Source organism: Dama dama, chromosome 12 (assembly GCF_033118175.1).
Source record: "Dama dama isolate Ldn47 chromosome 12, ASM3311817v1, whole genome shotgun sequence".
NCBI classification, from domain to species: Eukaryota; Metazoa; Chordata; class Mammalia; order Artiodactyla; family Cervidae; genus Dama; species Dama dama.
The window spans coordinates 95888393-95907740 of NC_083692.1; the positions used below are offsets into that span (position 1 = coordinate 95888393).

Here is a 19348-nt window from a genome sequence, read left to right on the forward strand (position 1 = left end):
CTTACAGTGGTCAGAAAGGCCTGTTCACACCTCACTTCACACTGGAGTCAGTTGGAAGCAGCGGGGAAAGCCCTCACAGCCTCAGCGTTCCGCACGACCGGCCCCAACACCAGCCCAAGCCGGCTGCGACTTGATCTGTCCCCTCTCTCCCTTTTCTCCTCGCGAAGGGAGGACCAGGGCCACTGCCAAGTACCGTGACGGCAGCCCTGACCCTGCCGCCAGCCGCCGGCCGCCAGGGGGCGGGCCCCGGAGGGCAGGGGGCGGGGCCGGCGGGGCGGGAAGGGGCGGGGCCGGCGGGCTGATCGCTCTGGTCGCCGTCCGCCCCCAGCGCAGCAGCAGGAACCGAAGTCGCTGCCGCCTGGGTCGCTGGTCGCCCGCGCGCTGTCTCGGCCGGTCCCGCAGCCATGGAGGACTTCATCGTGATCTCGGACGACAGCGACTCGGAGAGCTCCGGGGGAACCCGCTCGGGCCGGGCGCGGAGGCTCCGCCGGGCCCTGTCCCGGACCCCCGGCGCGCTGCCTCGCCGGACTGTGGTGAGTGAGCGAGCCGCCGCTCGCCGAGCCTCCTGCGGCCGGAGCCCGCCGCCGCTCGCACAGCCCTCGGCCCAGCCCCCTGCTTTCCGCGGCTCCGCCGCCCGCCTCCGGGCGCCTCACGACTGCAGCCGCTTCCCGCCTTCCCGGTGTGTTCCGCCCCGAGGAGCGCGGCGGGCCCCGGGTCTAAACGCGGGGCCTCCCGGGCTCCGCGCTCAAGCCCGAGAGCGGCTGAGGCTGGAGAGTGGCCGCCGAGCACATGGACGAGGTCCTGGCGCGCCAGGTGCGGGGGCCGCTGGAGCCCACAGCCGGCGGCGGTCCTCAGGCCAGGCCGCGGGCTGCCCAGAGCCTTGGGCGGGGGGCGGGGACACACGGGGTCCTCTGGGGAGACCCGGACCTCGAGGCGGGCGTGCGGGAGCGCGTAATTGTTTGGCCTGTGGTGTGTACAGATGTGTGCAGGAGGTAACAGGAGCCCAGGCGGGTAGGGAGGGAAGCTGGGGCCTGGGCCAGACGGTGGCCAAGCTCTAGGGCCTGGCAGTCGAGCGAGGGGCCGGGTTTTGGAGTTGTGCGGGAGGGCGGTTCATGGCGCTTCGCAAACATTTACCAAGCTCTAAAGGAATAGGGAGGGAAACATCCACGGTTTCTTTACCCCTCGGGCTGGTTAGTCTTTGTCCTTCTGCCTAAAGTGGCGAATAAAACATTTGTGGTCCCTGCCTTTCTAGAATCCTCCACAGATATTTATTGAGCCCCTACTATGGGCCAGGTATACTAAGAGCTGGGGATGCGATGAAGAACTCAACATCCCTGGCTTCTGTCATAGAAGGTGATAAAATCAACAGGTAGCTATAGAATACTCAAGGGATGGGAGGTGGGCGGGGCTTTCTCGGTATCAGGAGACTCTCAGCATCAGACTTCCAACAATCTTCCCAGCCTCCTAAAGCTACACTCCAAAAATAACAGAATTGTCACGCTGATGTTATTTGTAAACGCCTTTCTTCCTATGTAAATATTTCATCAAGACAAGTCCAGCTTCTGCTCCTCCAATCCCCTTCCCAGAGTTTTTAGTCCCTAAGCCTCCACTGTGAGCCACTTCTGTCTCGGTTATAGTGTTAAATCTAGGAGGTCACTATAAGAATGAATGGCATGCAAAACCAATTAACTTATACTGCTGTGCTGCCATGGTTCAAGCAAGAGGAATTCTCTATAACTTTCAGTAAAGAATTTAGAAGAGATGGACAGACAAGAGATTTTCAAGGTAAAAGTGACTGGATGTCCCTAGTACAGTGTGGGGGACATACTAGATATATTTGTTGGATGAAAGAATGGTTGACGGAATGGGGGAGAGAGCATTTCAGACAGACGTTTGATGGTGAGAGTGAATGTAACAGAAGCAGGCTTGAGGTGGCAGAAATGCTGCATTCACTTTGGACCTCAGAGGACTTGAACTCTGGAGAACAGTCAGGATTGGAGAGATTTGGTAATCATCTAAATAGAAAGAAGCACTGAAGGCCTAATTATGTTTGAGATAATCAAGGGAAAGAATATAGAAAGAAAAAAGGTGGAAGAAAAAAGTACTGCAGAATAACCCTCAACTGCCTCTCCTAATTCTTCCTCTTCCCTCCTCCTCCTTCTCTCAGTCCCCCTTTAACTTTGTACTTCCTACCAGCTTTGCTTTTTCCTCCCAAGGAGTGTCTACCTCCCATCATCCTGGGCCGGCTTCCTTCTTCAAGTACCCAGATGTCATCCTTAGCCAAGTCTGTGGTATGTGCTATAACCGTTCTTGCACATACATAGGAGTGCTCACAAACTTCCCCTCCTCCTCTGTGACCACTCAATCAAACATTTTGAGCTGGAGCCATTTAGAACTGAAGAGACGTGAAAGGCACATTCCAGAGTAGCACCCAATGTAAATCTCGCTTCTCCAGATATTTCCTCCAGCTTTCTCAGAACTCCTGGCTGGTTCTCCTTTTATCCTTCTTGCAAGTTTATAAGGGTGGTAGGATAACCACACAAAATATCAGAGGCATTAAGAGACTCTCAAGGTTATAAAGCCTAAAGCACCTTTGTCCAGCTTTTCCTCGAGGCCCTGAGGTCAGAGAAACCTCTGTTTAAATCCCAACTCTGCTTCCCAATCTGCCCAACAGCTCTGGGAGCTTTGGCAAGTTCTGTTGTCTCTTTCAGCTTCTGCATTTGAGAATATTAATACCTACCAGGCAGGACCCTTAGAAGGTTTTTAATGAAACTGATGCAAGGACAATGCCCAGCATAAATTGATAGCTGTTGCTACACTTTATGCTGTTTTCTCAATCTTGGCAAGCAATGAAATAAAAGAAACAAGTTTTGTGATTTTTTTTTTCTTTTTTGCAAATATTGACTGAGGGGAAACAACTTGCTTGAATTCAGGAAATAAGGAAATCATTGGAGGTGAATGCTGAAGTTGATGTTTCTGAACTTCTGGCTCTTAACCTGGGCTTTAGACTTCAGTAAGTTGATGAAATATGTCTGTGTTTTTTATATTTGTTGCTTCCCCGTCTCCCCTCCCCCCCGACACACACACTTATAAAAGCAGAACATGTTCAGCTAATTTTGGTTGGCCTAATTACAAAGATTGAGAAATGTATACAAAAGAAAATTTAAATTGCCCTTAATCTCACCTTGCAAAGATAACCATTGCTAACATTTTGAAGTATGCCTGCCTAAACTGTTCTTTGTGAGAGCCAGTGTGTGCTCATATATACCCATGTGTCTCCCACTGTGTTTTTGCAAATATGAAATCTTGCTGTACTTCTTTTTTTTATTTGCCTTTTGTCTTAATATACTTTTCTACATCAACAAATATACATTTTCACCAATATTTATAATGTATTTCATTGTACAGATTTATAATTACATGTACCTTTTCCTATAAATGAGTATTATGCTGCCATTTCTAAACTTTCTCTGTTATAAGACAAGTCAGAAATTTCCTAATAAGTAATCTTTGTACCTTTGTTCATTTGTTTGTTTAGGATAAGTTCCTCTTAGAAGTGAGATTGCTGAGTCTAAAGGTATGCCCTCTTTGGGGATTTTTGATATATATTGTCAAATATCCTACAGAAATTGTACACCAATTATATTCTCACCATACCCCTTTCTCTACTACCTACTCACCCCTAGATATTGTCAATTTACTGAATATGTAAATAATTATGGAACACTTATTATATGCCAGACACTGTTGTTGGCATGCAGTTGCTAAGATTACAGCTAAAAATACAAAATCAAGTCCCTGTTTTTGTGGAGATTTCATTTTAGTCAGAGGGAGACAAAGAGTAAACAATCACATAGGTGTCTAACACAGAGTGTTAGAAAGAAAAGTAAGGCATTTTCGGTTTCTCAGTATTTGCTGGTTTGATAGCTAGATTCTGTGAGCTGTCATGGTTTTAATTATTTCCTTTGGTTGTAGGTAGTGATTTGTTCTCTCATTAAATACTTGTTGAGCACATGCTCTGCCCATGGGTACCAAAGGTGGACAGGGTGACAATGAACCTATGTTCTAGTGGGGAAATAGCAATAAACTAAAAAATAAGTGAACAATATAATAGAGAACAATTTGGGTGGGTTTGGGAACGTTAGATTGTGTCTTCAAAGAAGGCCTCTCTGAAGAGTTGATATTTGATCTGAGACCAAAATGACAGATTTGTTATGAGAAGATCTTGGGGAATAAAGTAACAGCAAAGGGTGTAGCAAAAGCAAAGATTGGAAGTAAGAAGGAGCATGACTAATTGAAGGAATCAAAAGGCCTGTGGGGCTAGAATGTAGGTGACAGAGTTGGAAGCGATGAGAAGTAGGTGGACTAGACTATATAAGGCCTGTAGCCCACGGTAAGGAATTTGGATTTTATTCTTATGTAATAAGAAATCTTTAAAAAAAAAAAGAAATCTTTGAAGGCTCTTAAGCAGGGGAATAACATGATCTAATTTACATTTTTTAAAAGTGACTTTAGCTACTGTGAGGAGAAAAGACTGTAAGGTAAGGTGACCATATAATTTATCATCCAGATGGGGATCCTTTTGCAAATGAAAGAGGTTGCTAACTGGACAGAGTGTCAAACAACAGGCAAAAACTGAAACTGTCCCATACAAACCAGTTTCACCTTACTGTAAGGGGACAAAAGTGAAATCAAAGAGATTTGTCTTGGAGGTTGCAGCAGTAGTCCAGACCAAAGATCATCATAGCTTTGTAGGTGGTGCGACTGGATAACTGGAGGGATATGGAAGGTGCCAATGAAGTAAAATCAGCTGGTCATAAAACAGCAGGACCCTGTGGTCGTTGCCTTGTACGTCCTCTGCCTGCCTTTTGTCTGTGGAAAAACTTTAGCTACATAGTAAGTTTAATCAGAGAAGGGAGAACATGCAGAAACAAAGGAAAGCAGTCAAGGAGACCAATAATAATTTAGTCCGTAAACAAATTCAAGGACCTTTCCTTCCTTCTCAGGCATTATAGATAATATTCTGAGCCAAATCCTGTGAGCTGTCTTCTGGTTACTGAAACCCCCACCAGGCAGAAGTTAACCACATAATGACCAGACTGTAACCATGACATAAGCTGCCACAATTCCAAGAACTGGCTTCAAGGGAGTGAGAACAAACCAACCCTGGAACTGAAGACTAAGTGTACTTAAAACAATCAAGGTGACGCCGATCAGACCACTGTTGACCAATTTCAAGATAACTGTCAGAGCTGACTGTACAGTTTCTGCATGTAGCCCCTTCCCTCAGCCTATAAAAGCTCTTGTCCACTGATTTTCAGGGGGCGGAGTTGGCCTTTGGACAGGTGTCCACCCTCTGTAACCCCCATACCCTAGCTGCTGGCATCCAAAATAAAGCAAACTTTCCTTTCCAACAATCTTGCTTCTTTATTGACTTTTTGAATGACAAGCAGCCAGACCCCACTTTTGGTTACATTCCTGCTCCTTGGTTGTGGTTAATGAGGGAAAGGGGGGAATCCTGAATGATGCCTTGGTTTGTCCCTAGCAACTGGATGCAAGTTGGTGTCGGTCATTGACGTGGGGATGTCTTGGGGAGGAACAGGGTTAGAGGAGAGATTCATGAGTTCTTGAATGTAGTGTGCTATATATGTGTGAGTGTGTGTGTGTATAGTTTATGTGAGTTAATTGCCTGTTCTTGTCCTGTTGGACTTTTTGTGGATTTTTTGTGTTTTTGTTTTTACTAACTTGTCAGTTTTACTTGGACTTCTCAGGCGGTGCTAGTGGTAAAGAGACAAAAGAGACATGGGTTCAATCCCTGGGTTGGGAAGATCGCTGGAGAAGGAAATGGCAACCCACTCCCATATTGTCTGGAGAATCCCATGGACAGAGGAGCCTGGCAGGCTGTAATTGGTAGAGTCAGACACAACTGAAGCGACTTAGCCCAGTTTTACTTACATAATAAAGACTTTGTATAGGTTGGATTGGGTCCTCCAAAAAGATGTGTTGAAGCCCCCGCTGCCACTACAGAATGTGACTTTATTTGAAAATCAAGTCATTGCAGATGTAATCAGTGAAGATGAGATTACAGAAAGTAGGGTGGGCCCTTAGTCTGATATAAGTAGTATCTTTATAAGATGTGAAGACTGAGGAAGAATACTGTGAGACTTTGGGAGTTATTCAACTGCAAATCAATGAACACTAGAAGGTAAGAGAAGGGCACAGAACAGTTTCTCCCTAGAGCATTTAAGAGAACATGGTCCTGCAGACACCTTAATTTTGAACTTCTGAGCCTCCAGAACTGTGAAAAACAACAAAAAGACCAGGAACAAGTCAAGGACATCCTCTGTCACCAATGCTTTTCAGCATTGTACTGGAGGTCCTAGCTGATGTTATTAGGCAAGAAAAAGTATACAGATTAGGAAAGAAGAAATAAAATTTTTACTCACAGATGTCATAATTGCCTATGTAGAAAAAAATCCAAAAGAATTAGCAACCAAAAAAAAAAAAAAACTATTAAGTAATAATAGCAACGTTGTAGGATGCAAGATCACTTTACAAAAGTCATCACTTTCCCGTATACCAGCAGTAAACAAGGGGAATTTGAAATTTAAAACATACTACCATTTACATCAAAACTGTGAAAATTAAATACTTAAATATAAATCTCATAAAACATCTATGAGAGAAATCTATATGAGGAGAACTATAAAACTGATAAAATATATCAAAGAGGAAATAAATAAATGGAGATATATTCCATGTTCTAGAAAAACATCTGCTTTATTGAATACACCAAAGCCTTTGACTGTGTGGATCATAACAAACTGTGGAAAATTCTTCAAGAGATAGGAATACCAGACTACCTGACCTGCCTCCTGAGAAATCTGTATGCAGGTCAAGAAGCAACAGTTAGAACCGGACATGGAACAATGGACTAGTTCCAGATTGGGAAAGGAGTATGTCAAGGCTGTATGTTGTCACCCTGCTTATTTAACTTATATGCAGAGTACATCATGAGAAATGCCAGGGTGGATGAAACACAAGCTGGAATCAAGATTGCTGGGAGAAATATCAATAACCTCAGATATGCAGCTGATACCACCCTTATGCAGAAAGCAAAGAGGAACTGAAGAGCCTCTTGATGAAGGTGAAAGAGGAGAGTGATGCTTAAAACTCAACATTCAAAAAACTAAGATCATGGCATCCAGTCCCATCACTTCATAGCAGATAGATGGGGAAACAATGGAAACAGTGCAAGACTTTATTTTCTTGGGCTCCAAAATCAGTGCAGATGGTAACTGCAGCTATGAAATTAAAATACACTTGTTCCTTGGAAGAAAAGCTATGACCAACCTAGACAGCATATTAAAAAGCAGAGACATTACTTTGCCGACAAATGTCTATCTTGTCAAAGCTATGGTTTTTCCAGTAGTCATATATGGATGTGAGAGTTGGATCACAAAGAAAGCTGAGTGCTGAAGAATTGATGCTTTTGAACTGTGGTGTTGGAGAAGACTCTTGAAAGTCCCTTGGACTGCAAGGAGATCAAACCAGTCAATCCTAAAGAAATCAGTCCTGAATATTCATTGGAAGGACTGATGCTGAAGCTGAAACTCCAGTACTTTGGCCAGCTGATGAGAAGAACTGACTCACTGGAAAAGACTCTGATGCTGGGAAAGATTGAAAGCAGGAGGAGAAGGAGACATCAGAGGATGAGATGGTTGGATGCATCACCAACTTGATGGACATGAGTTTGAGCAAGCTCCGGGAGTTGGTGATGGACAAGGAAGCCTAGCGTGCTGCAGTCCATGGGGTTGCAAAGAGTCAGACATGACTAAGTGACTAAACTGAACTGAATCCATGTTCATGGAAAGGAAAACAGTATTGTTAAGATGTCAGTTCTTATGAACCTTATCTATAGATTCAATGCAATCCTGATCAGAATCCCAGCAAGTTATTTTGTAGATATCAGTAAACTGGTTCAAGTTTATATGGAGAGGCAATTTGTTGTTGTTCAGTCACTTAGTTATGTCTGACTGTTTGAGACCCCATGGCCTGCAGCACATCAGGCTTCCCTGTCCTTCATTATCTCCTTGAATTTGCTCAAACTCATGTCCATTGAGTTGGTAATGCTCTCCAACCATCTCACCCTCTGCTGCCTTCTGCCCTCAATCATTCTCTGCATCAGAGTCTTTTCCAGGGAGTTGGCTCTCCACATCAGATGGACAAAGTATTGGAGCTTCAGCTTCAGCATCAGTCCTTCCAATGAATATTCAAGGTTGATTTCCTTTAGGATTGACTGATTTGATCTCCTTGCTGTCCAAGGGACTCTCAAGAGTCTTCTCCAGCACCACAATTTGAAAGCATCAGTTCTTCAGCACTGAGCCTTCTTTATGGCCCAACTTTCACATCCATACATGTCTACTGGAAAAACCCCATAGCTTTGCTTATATGGACCTTTTTCAGCAAAGTGATGCCTATGCTTTTTAATATGTTGTCTAGGTTTGTCATAGCTTTCCTTCCAGGGAGCAAGCATCTTAATTTCATGGTTGCATGATTTTGGAACCCAAGAAAATAAAATCTGCCACATATTTCCACTTTTTCCCCTTCTGTTTGCTATGAAGTGATGGGACCAGATACCACGATCTTAGTTTTTTGAAAGTTGAGTTTTAAGCCAGCTTTTTCACTCTGTTCTCTTCAGCCTCATTAAGAGGCTCTTTAGTTCTTCACTTTCTGCCGTTAGAGTGGTATCATCTGCATATTTGAGGTTGAAAAGATAATCTTTTTATTTATTTATTTTAAAGGATAATTGCTTTACAGAAATTTTGTTTTTTTCTGTCAAACATCAGCATGAATCAGCCATAGGTATACATATGTCTCTTCCCTCATGAACCTCCCTCCCATGTCCCTCCCCATTCCACCCCTGTAAGTTGATACAGAGGCCCTGTTTGAGTTCCCTGAGACATAACACAAATTCCCATTGACTATCTATTTTACATATGGTAATATAAGTGTCCATGTTACTCTTGCCATACGTCTAATCTTCTCCTCCCCTCTCCCTGTGTCCATAAGTTAGTTCTCTATGTCTCTTTCTCCATTGCTGCCTTGCAAATAAATTCATTGGTACCATCTTTCTAGATTCCATAAATATGCTTTGGCATACAGTATTTATCTTTCTCTTTCTGACTTACTTCACTCTGTAAAATAGGCTCTAGGTTCATCCACCTCATTAGACCTGACTCCAGTGTGTTCCTTTTTATGGCTGAGTAATAACCATTATGTACATGTACCACAACTTCTTTATCCATTCATCTGTTGATAGACATCTAGGTTGCCTCCTTTTTCTAGCTATTGTAAATGGTGCTGTAGTAAACATTGTCTCCCAGTAATCTTGATTGCAGTTGTGATTGAATCAGCCCAGCGTTTCACATGATGTAATCTTCGTATAGGTTAAATAAGTAGCATGACAATATACAGCCTTGATGTGGTCCTTTCCCAATTTTGAACCAGTCCATTGTTCCATATCCGGTTCTAACCGTTGCTTCTTGATCCACAGACAGGTTTCTCAGGAGACAGGTAAGGTGGTCTGGTATTCCCTTTCTCTTTAAGAAGGTGCAATAACCAACTGAATATTGGAGAAGAGCAGAGTCAGAGGACTGCCACTTTTGACTTCAAAATTTACTACAAACCGCAGTAATCAAAACAGTATGAAATTGGTGAAAGCATAGACAGATAGATCAGTGGAACACCATAGAAAGCCCAAAGATAGACCCAAATTACTCTAGTCAACTGATCTTTGACAATGCAGCTAAAGTAGTAGAAGGGAGCAGAGAGTCCTTTCAACAGTGGTGCTGGAGCAGCGGGACAGTCACAGGCAAAGATGTGAATCTAGACACAGACCTTACAGCTTTCATAAAAATCAGCTCAAAACCTGCACCATAGACCTGAACCTAGGATGCAAAACTGTGAAATTCCTAGAAGACAGGAGAAAACCTAGATGACTTTGGGTTTGGTGATGATGTTTTAGATATAACATCAAGAACATAATCCATGGAAGAAATAATTGCTAAACTAAACTTCACTACCACTAAAAACGTCTCTGAAAAACAAGAGAATGAGAAGATAAGCCACAGACTGGAAGAAAATATTTATGAAAGACACATATGATAAAGGACTGTTACTGAAAACATGCAAATAACTCCTAAAATCAACAATAAGAAAACAAGCAACCTGATTAAAAAATGGGCAAAAGACATAAACGGACACATCATAAAGAAGGCATACAGATGGCAAATGTTCAACATCATACATACGCCATTCAATTCAATTCAGTCACTCAGTCGTGTCCAACTCTTTGTGACTCCATGCATCACAGCACGCCAGGCCTCCCTGTCCATCACCAACTCCCGGAGTTTACTCAAACCCGTGTCCATCAAGTCGGTGATGCCATCCAGCCATCTCATCCTCTGTCGTCCCCTTCTCCTCCTGCCCCCAATCCCTCCCAGCATCAGGGTCTTTTGCAATGAGTCAACTCTTTGCATGAGGTGGCCAAAGTATTGGAGTTTCAGCTTCAGCATCAGTCCTTCCAATGAATATTCAGGACTGATTTCCTTTAGGACTGACTGGTTGGATCTCCTTGCAGTCCAAGGGGCTCTCAAGAGTCTTCTCCAACACCATAGTTCAAAAGCATCAATTCTTCAGTGCTCAGCTTTCTTCACAGTCCAGCTCTCACATCCATACATGAGCAATGGAAAAACCATAGCCTTGACTAGACGGACCTTTGTTGACAAAGTAATGTCTCTTCTTTTATGCTGTCTAGGTTGGTCATAACTTTCCTTCCAAGGAGTAAGTGTCTTTTAATTTCATGGCTGCAATCACCATCTGCAGTGATTTTGGAGCCCAAAAAAATAAAGTCTGTCACTGTTTCCACTGTTTTCCCATCTGTTTCCCATGAAGTGATGGGACCAGATGCCATGATCTTAGTTTTCTGAATGTTGAGCTTTAAGCCAACTTTTTCACTCTCCTCTTTCACTTTCATCAAGAGGCTTTTTAGTTCCTCTTCACTCTTTGCCATAAGGGTGGTGTCATCTGCATATCCGAGGTTATTGATATTTCTCCCAGCAATCTTGATTCCAGCTTGTGCTTCTTCCAGCCCAGCGTTTCTCATGATGTACTCTGCATATAAGTTAAATAAGCAGGGTGACAATATACAGCCTTGACCTACTCCTTTTCCTATTTGTATCTAGTCTGTTGTTCCATGTCCAGTTCTAACTGTTGCTTCCTGACCTGCATATAGGTTTCTCAAGAGGCAGGTCAGGTGGTCTGTTATTCCCATCTCTTTCAGAATTTTCCACAGTTTGTTGTGATCCACAGTCAAAGGCTTTGGTATAGTCAATAAAGCAGAAATAGATGTTTTTCTGGAACTCTCTTGCTTTTTCGATGATCCAGCGGATGTTGGCAATTTGATCTCTGGTTCCTCTGCCTTTTCTAAAACCAGCTTGAACATCTGGAAGTTCACAGTTCACGTATTGCTTAAGCCTGGCTTGGAGAATTTTGAGCATTGCTTTACTAGTGTGTGAGATGAGTGCAAATGTGCAGTAATTTGAGCATTCTTTGGCATTGCCTTTCTTTGGGAATGGAATGAAAACTGACCTTTTCCAGTCCTGTGGCCACTGCTGAGTTTTCCAAATTTGCTGGCATATTGAGTGCAGCACTTTGACAGCATCATCTCTTAGGATTTGAAATAGCTCAACTGGAATTCCATCACCTCCACTAGCTTTGTTCGTAGTGATGCTTTCTAAGGCTCACCTGACTTTACATTCCAGGATGTCTGGCTCTAGGTGAGTGATCACACCATCGTGATTATCTGGGTCATGAAGATCTTTTTTTTACAGTTCTTCTGTGTATTCTTGCCACCTCTTCTTAATATCTTCTGCTTCTGTTAGGTCCATACCATTTGTGTCCTTTATTGAACCCATCTTTGCATGAAATGTTTCCTTGATATCTCTAATTTTCTCGAAGAGATGTCTAGTCTTTCCCATTCTGTTGTTTTCCTCTATTTCTTTGCATTGATGGCTGAGGAAGGCTTTCTTATCTCTCCTTGCTATTCTTTGGAACTCTGCATTCAAATGGGTATATCTTTCCTTTTCTCCTTTGCTTTTCACTTCTCTTCTTTTCACAGCTATTTGTAAAGCGTCCTCAGGCAACCATTTTACCTTTTTGCATTTCTTTTTCATGGGGATGGTCTTGATCCCTATCTCCTGTGCAGTGTCACGGACCTCCGTCCATAGTTCATCAGGCTCTATATGCCATTAGGGAATTGCTAATTAAAACAACAGTGAAGTATTATTACATTTGGATTTTAGAATAAACAAAATTCAAAACACAACAGCAAATGCTGATGAGGATGTGGAATAATGGAATTCTCATTAATTACTGGTGGGAAAGCAAAATGGTACAGCAAATTTGGAAAACAGTTTGGCAGTTTTTTACAAAACTAATGTATTCTTATAGTACAAACCAACAGTTTTGCTCCCTGGTATTTACCCAAATGAATTGAAACAAATCCACACACAAAAAAACTGAATATAGATGTTTATATATCAGCTTCATGCGTAATTGCCAAAACTTGGAAGGCCACTAAGATAAGTAAGTAAAGTCCTCCAGTAAGTAAATGGATAAGTAAACTGTTACCTCCAGACACTGAAATATTATTCAGCGCTAAAAAGAAATGATCTATCAAGCCATGAAAATACTTGGAGGAAACTTAAATGGCTCTTTTCACTTAGTAATATGCCGTCTTGGAGAAGGCAATAGAAACCCACTCCAGTACTCTTGCCTGGAAAATCCCATCGACAGAGGAGCCTGGTAGGCTGTAGTCCATGGGGTCGCACAGAGTCGGACACGACTGAATCGATTTAGCAGCAGCAGCAGCAGAAATATGCAGTCTGAAAAGACTATACTGTGTGATTGCAACAATATGACATTCTGGAAAAGTAAAAACTATGGGACAGTGAAAAGATCTTGGTTTTCAGGAGTTAGTGGAGAGAAAGTACTGAATAAGCGGAGCACAGGATTTTCAGGCAGTGAAACTTCTGTGTGATACTCAATAGTAGATACATGTTGTTATGTATTTGTCAAAACCCATAAAATGCAAGAGTAAACCCTGATATAAACTGTAGGCTTAGGGTATTGATAATGTGCCAGGTTGGGTTTATCAGTTATTACTAATATACCACTGTGATGCTGGATACTGATAGTGGGGAAGTTGTACATATGTGGGGATTGGACTATATGGTAACATTCCATACTTTCTGTTCAGTTTTGCCATGAACCAAAAACTGCTCTAAAAAGTAAAGTTTATCAATTTAAAAAATGTACCAGTCCAAAAAATTCAAATACTGGAGAATGGTATGCAGTGAAAGTTAGGGTAGTATTGGTCCCCAGCTCATTATTTTCCAGAGTTTTTTTCTAGGTTTTCTCACATTTCTCCTGTTTTAAGTTATTTATTTAAATTTTTTGGCTTTGTTGATGTGTAATTGACGAAACTAAGATATTTTAAGTATACATCATGGTGATTTAACTAAGAAAGTTTAATTAATTAATTAACAAGGTTTTTACCTTTTAATCAAAGTTTCACACATTATAAATGAACTTTAATGTCATGTTCCCCTTTCCAAAAATCCTTCACTTATTGACATATACCGTTATATTAGTTTCAGGAGTACATCATAATGCTTCAGTATTTATACACACTGCAAAATGACATCCATAATAAGTCCGTCTACATCATTTGTCATAATCAATATATTATAAAACATTATTGATAGGAAGTTTATACCTCTTGACCCCCTTAACCAACTTTGCTTACCCTCCCAACCCTCCCGGCAACCTCCATTATATTCTTTGTACCTGTGAATTTCATATGGTGTGTTTTTGTTTTTAGATCCCACGTGTAAGTGAAATCATATGGTATTTTTCTTTCTCTGACTTATTTTACTTAGCATGATACCCTCAAGTTCCATCTATGTTGTCACAAATGGCAAAATTTCATACTTTTCGTACTTTTTTATGGCTGAGTAGTATCCTGGGGTGTGTGTGTGTGTGTGTGGTGTGTGTGTGTGTGGTGTGTGTGTGTGGTGTGTGTGTGTGTGTGTGTGGTGTGTGTGTGTGTGTGGTGTGTGTGTGTGGGGGTGGTGGGTGTGTGTGTGTGTGTGTGTGTGTGTGTGTTGCTCGGTCATGTCCAACTCTTTGTGACCCCATGGACTGTAGCCCACCAGCCTCCTCTGTTCGTGGAATTCTCCAGGTGAGAATACTGGAGTGGGTAGCCATTCCCTTCTCCAGGGGATCTTCCCAACCCAGGGATCGAACCCCAGTGTCCTGCATCACGGGCAGATTGTTTACAGTCTGAAACACTAGGTTAGCCCCACGTGTATGCGCATATATATACATATATGCACTACGTGTTTATTCAGTCATTAGCAGACACTTATGTTGTTTTCATTTCTTGGCTATTGTAACTAATGCTTCAGTGAATGTAGGGGTGCATATATGTTTTCAAATCAATGTTTTCATTTTCTTCAGATAAATAACCAGAAGTAGAATTGCTGGATGGATCACATGTTGGTTCTATTTTTAATTTGGGGGGAAACTTCTATACTGTTTTCCATAGCACTGTGCTAAACATTACACTAACAGTGCACAAGGGTGTCCTTTTCTAGAACATCCTTACCAACCCTTGTTATTGCCTGTATTTTTAATAACAGCCACTGTTACTGGAATAAATGGATATTTCATTGTGGTTTTGATTTTCATTTCCCTGATGATTAGTGATATTGAGCATCTTTTCATGTGTCTGCTGGCCGTCTGTAAATGTCTATTTAGGTCCTCTGTCCATTCCATAATCAGATTTTTGGCTTTTTGTTATTGAGTTGTATGAGTTCTTTATATATTTTGGTTATTAATCTTTTATCAGATACATGATTTGCAAATAGTTTCTCTCACTTAGGAGGTTGTCTTTTCATTATGTTGATGGTGTTCTTTGCTGTATAGAAGCTTTAGTTTGATGTAGTCCCATTTGTTTGTTTTTGCTTTTGTTGGCTTTGCTTTTGGAATCAGATACAGAATAATCACCAAAACTAATGTCATGGAGCTTCCTGCCTCTATTTTCTTCTAGGAGCTCAGTGGTTTCACATCTTATATTCAAGCCTCTAGTCCGTTTTGAGTTAATTTTTGTGTGTGGTGTAAGATGGCAGTCTAGTTTCATTCTATGGCATGTGGCTTTCCAGTTTTCCTCGCACCATTTACTAAAGAGTGTCCATTGTATAATCTTTCCTCTTTTGTCATAAATTAATTGACCATGTAAGCATGGGATTTGTTTCTGGGCTATTTTTCTTAAAATTGATCCACATGTCTGCTTTTATGCCAAAATCATATTGAGTTTGAAATCAGTGAATGCAGTGTCTTCAGCTTTGTTCATCTTTCTCAAGAATGTTTTGGCTATTTAGGATCTTTTGTGGTTCCATATAAGTTTTAAAATTGTTTGTTCTATTTCTGTGAAATGTGCCATTGGGATTTTGATGGGGATTACATTGAATCTGTAGATTGCTTTGGGTAATATGGACATTTTAACAATATTCATTCATCCAAACCATGAGCATAAAACATCTTTCCATTAATTTGTGTTTTAAGTGTCTTTCATCAGTGTCTTATAGTTTTGGATATACAGGTCTTTTGCCTCCTTGGTTAAATTTACTCATAGGTATTTTATTCTTTTTGATACTATTGTACATGGGATTGTTTTCCCAACTTCTTTTTTAACAGTTTGTTGTTAGTATGTAGAAATACAGCAGATTTTTTTATATTTAGTTTGTACTCTGCAACTTTTCTGAGTTCATTTATTAGTTCTTATAGTTGTTTTTTTTTTTTTTTTGATGTGGTTATTAACATTTTATATATTATCCACAAATAGTGAAAATTATACTTCTTCCTTTCCAGTTTGAATGCCGTTTATTTCTGCATCTTGCCTTATTGCTTTGGCTAGGACTTCCAATACCATGTTGAATAAAAGTGACAAGAGTGGACATCCTTGTCTTATTCCTGATATTAGAGGAAAAGCTTTCAACTTTCACCACTGAATATGATGTTAACAGTGGGTGTGTCATATATGGCCTTTATTTTGTTGAGGTATGTTTCCATCTCTACCCACTTTATTGAGAGTCTTTGGCATAAATGAATGTTGAATTTTGTCAAATGCTCTTTCTGCAATTGTTGCTATAATCTTGATTTTTATCCTTCATTTTGTTCATGTATATCTTGTTAATTGATTTGTGGGTGGTGAACCATCCTTGCATTCCTAGAATAAATTGTTGGGTTTGGTTTGTTATTATTTTGTTGAAGAATTCTGTATCTATGGTCATCAGTGATATTGGCCTGTACTTTTCTTTTCTTTTCTTTTGATATTCTTGTCTGGTTGGTATCAAGGCCATGTTGGCCTTGTAAAATGAATTTGGAAGCATTCCTTCCTCTTCAGTTTTTTGGGAGAGTTTGAGAAGGATAGGTATTAAATCTTATTTAAATATTTGGTAGAATTCACCAATGAAACCATGGTCTTGGACTTTTATTGGGGGGTGGCAGTTTTTGATTACTGATTCCATCTCATTATTAGTAATCTGTCTATTCAGATTTTCTATTTTTTCATGATTCAGTCTTGGAGGATTATGTTTCTAGGAATTTATCCATTTCTTCTAGGTTGTCCAATTTGTTGACATATAATTACTCTTAGTATTTTTTATGATCCTGTGTATTTCTGTGGTATCACTTGTAACTTCTCTTTCATTTCTGAGTTTATTCATTTGAGCCCTTCCTATTTTTTTTCTTGGTGAGTCTAGCTAAAGATCTGTCTATTTTCTTTTCAAGAACCAGCTCTTAGTTTCATTGATCTTTTCTGTTGTCTTTTTAGTCTTTCAATTCTTTCTACTCTGATCTTTATTATATCCTTCCTTCTACTAACTCTAGGCTTCACTTCTTTTTCTAGTTCCTTTAGTTGTAAAGTTAAATTATTTCTTTGAGATTTGTCTTGTTTCTTGAAGTAGGCCTGTATCATTGTCAAGTTTCCTCTTAAAACTTATTTTGCTGCATCCTATAGATTTTGGTAAGTTGTATTTCCATTTTCATTTGTCTCAAGGTATTCTTTTTTAACTTCTCTTTTTCTGAAATTTATTGGGATTTGTTTTATTAAATAGGATCTATCCTGGAGAGTGTTGCATGTGCACATAAGAAGAATGTATAATATCTTGCTTTTGGCCGGAATGTTCTATATATATCTATTAAATTAACCAGGCCTAGTGTGTCTTTTAAGGCCAGTGTTTCCTTATTGTTCTTCTGTCTGAATGATCTGTCCATTAATGTAAATGGGGTATTAAAGTGTATCACATTTTTTATTGCTGTCAGTTTCTCCCATTACATTTATTAATATTTGCTTTATATATTTAGGTGCTCCTATGTTGAGTACATAAATATTTACAAATGTTATATCCTCTGGTTGGATTGACCCCTTTATCATTATGTAATGCCTTTCACTACAGTCTTTATTTTAATGTTTATTTTGTCTGATATAAGTATAGTTACCCCATCTTTCTTTTGGTTTCCATTTGCATGGAACATCTTTTCTATCCCTTAACTTTTAGTCAGAGTGTGTCCTAACCTCTGAAGTAAATCTAACAGGGAGCATATGTTTATTTTTTTAATGTCTTGTTTTTTTAATCCACCCAGCCACTCTGTGTCTTTTGATTGGAGAATTTAGCCTGCTTTATTTAAAGCTATATTTTAATATCTATATTAAAGCTATGTATTTAGCCTGCTTATATATAATTATTGATAGGTGTGTGGTTACTGAGAGATGTATACTTACTGCCATTTTTTTCATTGTTTTCTGGCAGTTTTCTGGTTTGTTTCTCTTCTGTCTTCTCCTGGTCTCTTACCTTGTGGTCTGATGAGTTCCTTTAGTGTTATGCATACATTCCTTTCACATTATCTTTTATGTACATATTAGAGAGTTTTGCTTTGTGGTTACCATGAAGCTGACATATAGGTTCTGGTTCAAGACAGCGCAGTAGAAGGATGTGTGCTCATGTCCTCCTGTGAGAACACCAAAATTGCAACTAGCTTTTGAACAGTCATTGACAAGAGAACACTGGAACCCACCAAAAAAAGATATCCCACATCCAAAGACAAGCCACAGCAAGACAGCGGGAGGGGTGCAACCATGATAAAAATAAAATCTGACAAAGGAACTGGGAATCCCTAGGGAATCTGGCCTTGAAGGCCAATGGGATTTGATTATAGGACTTCCACAGGACTGGGGAAAACAGAAACTCCAGTCTTAGAGAGTAGAAACAAAATTTTGTGTGCACCAAGCCCCAGAGGAAAGGAGCAGTGACCCCACAGGTTACTGAACCAAAACTGCTTGCTACTGTTGGAGGGTCTCCTGTGGAGGCGTGGGTTGGCAGGGGCTCACCACAGGGACAGGCACACGGGCAGCATCAGGCAACGAAGGTTCCACTTGGTGTAAACCCTCTTGGAGTTCACCATAGACCCTACCATACAGCCCCTAGACCCCAGGGCAGGGTTGCCTCAGTCCAAACAGCTACCAGGGATGGAGTGCAACCCCACCCACCGGCAAATAATTGGAGTAAAGCTTTGCTGAGCAAGACCCCGCCCACCAGAGCAAGACCCAGTTTTTCCCACTGCCAGTCCCTCCCACCAGGAAGCTTACACAAACCTGTTAGCTTCATTCATCAGAGGGCAGACAGAAGAAGCAAGAAGAAGCACAGTCCCACAGCAGCTGAAACAAAAACCATATTACAGAAAGGTAATCACGATGAAAAAGCAGAAAGTTATGTCACAGATGAAGGGACAGTATAAAACCACAGAAAAACAACTAAATGAAATGGAGATAGGCAGTGTTCCAGAAAAAGAATTCAGAATAATGTTAGTGAAGCTGATTCAGGATCTCAGAAAAGAATGAAGGGAAAGATTGAGATGCAAGAAATATTTACAAAACACCTATAAGAACAAACAGGTGAATAATACACTAGAAGGAATCAACAGCAGAATAACTGAGGCAGAAGAATGGGATAAATGACCTGGAGGACTGAATGCTGGAAATCACTGCTGTAGAACAGAATAAGAGAAAAGAATGAAAAGAAATGAAGACAGCCCAGGAGAACTCGGGGCCAACAGTAAACCCACCAACATTCACAATATAGGGGTCCCAGAAGGAGAAGAGAGAAACAGACCAGAAGAAATGTTTGAAGAGATAATAGCTGAAAACTTCCCCAACGTGGGA

General features: G+C 40.9%; 1 protein-coding gene across 2 annotated transcripts in view; it reads left to right on the forward strand.

The window, feature by feature from the left end:
- Positions 1-306: 306 nt before the first annotated feature.
- The window catches only part of SIMC1 (SUMO interacting motifs containing 1), a 68630-nt gene continuing 49588 nt past the window's right edge, over positions 307-19348 (forward strand). Inside the window, exons 1-2 of one of the 2 annotated variants that reach the window (XM_061158172.1) lie at positions 307-533; positions 3539-3577. In XM_061158172.1, the coding sequence (XP_061014155.1) occupies positions 405-533; positions 3539-3577 (168 nt within the window). In that variant the 5' untranslated portion in view covers positions 307-404. The remainder of the gene's footprint in view (positions 534-3538; positions 3578-19348) is intronic. The other variant, XM_061158173.1, reaches the window with a different exon arrangement.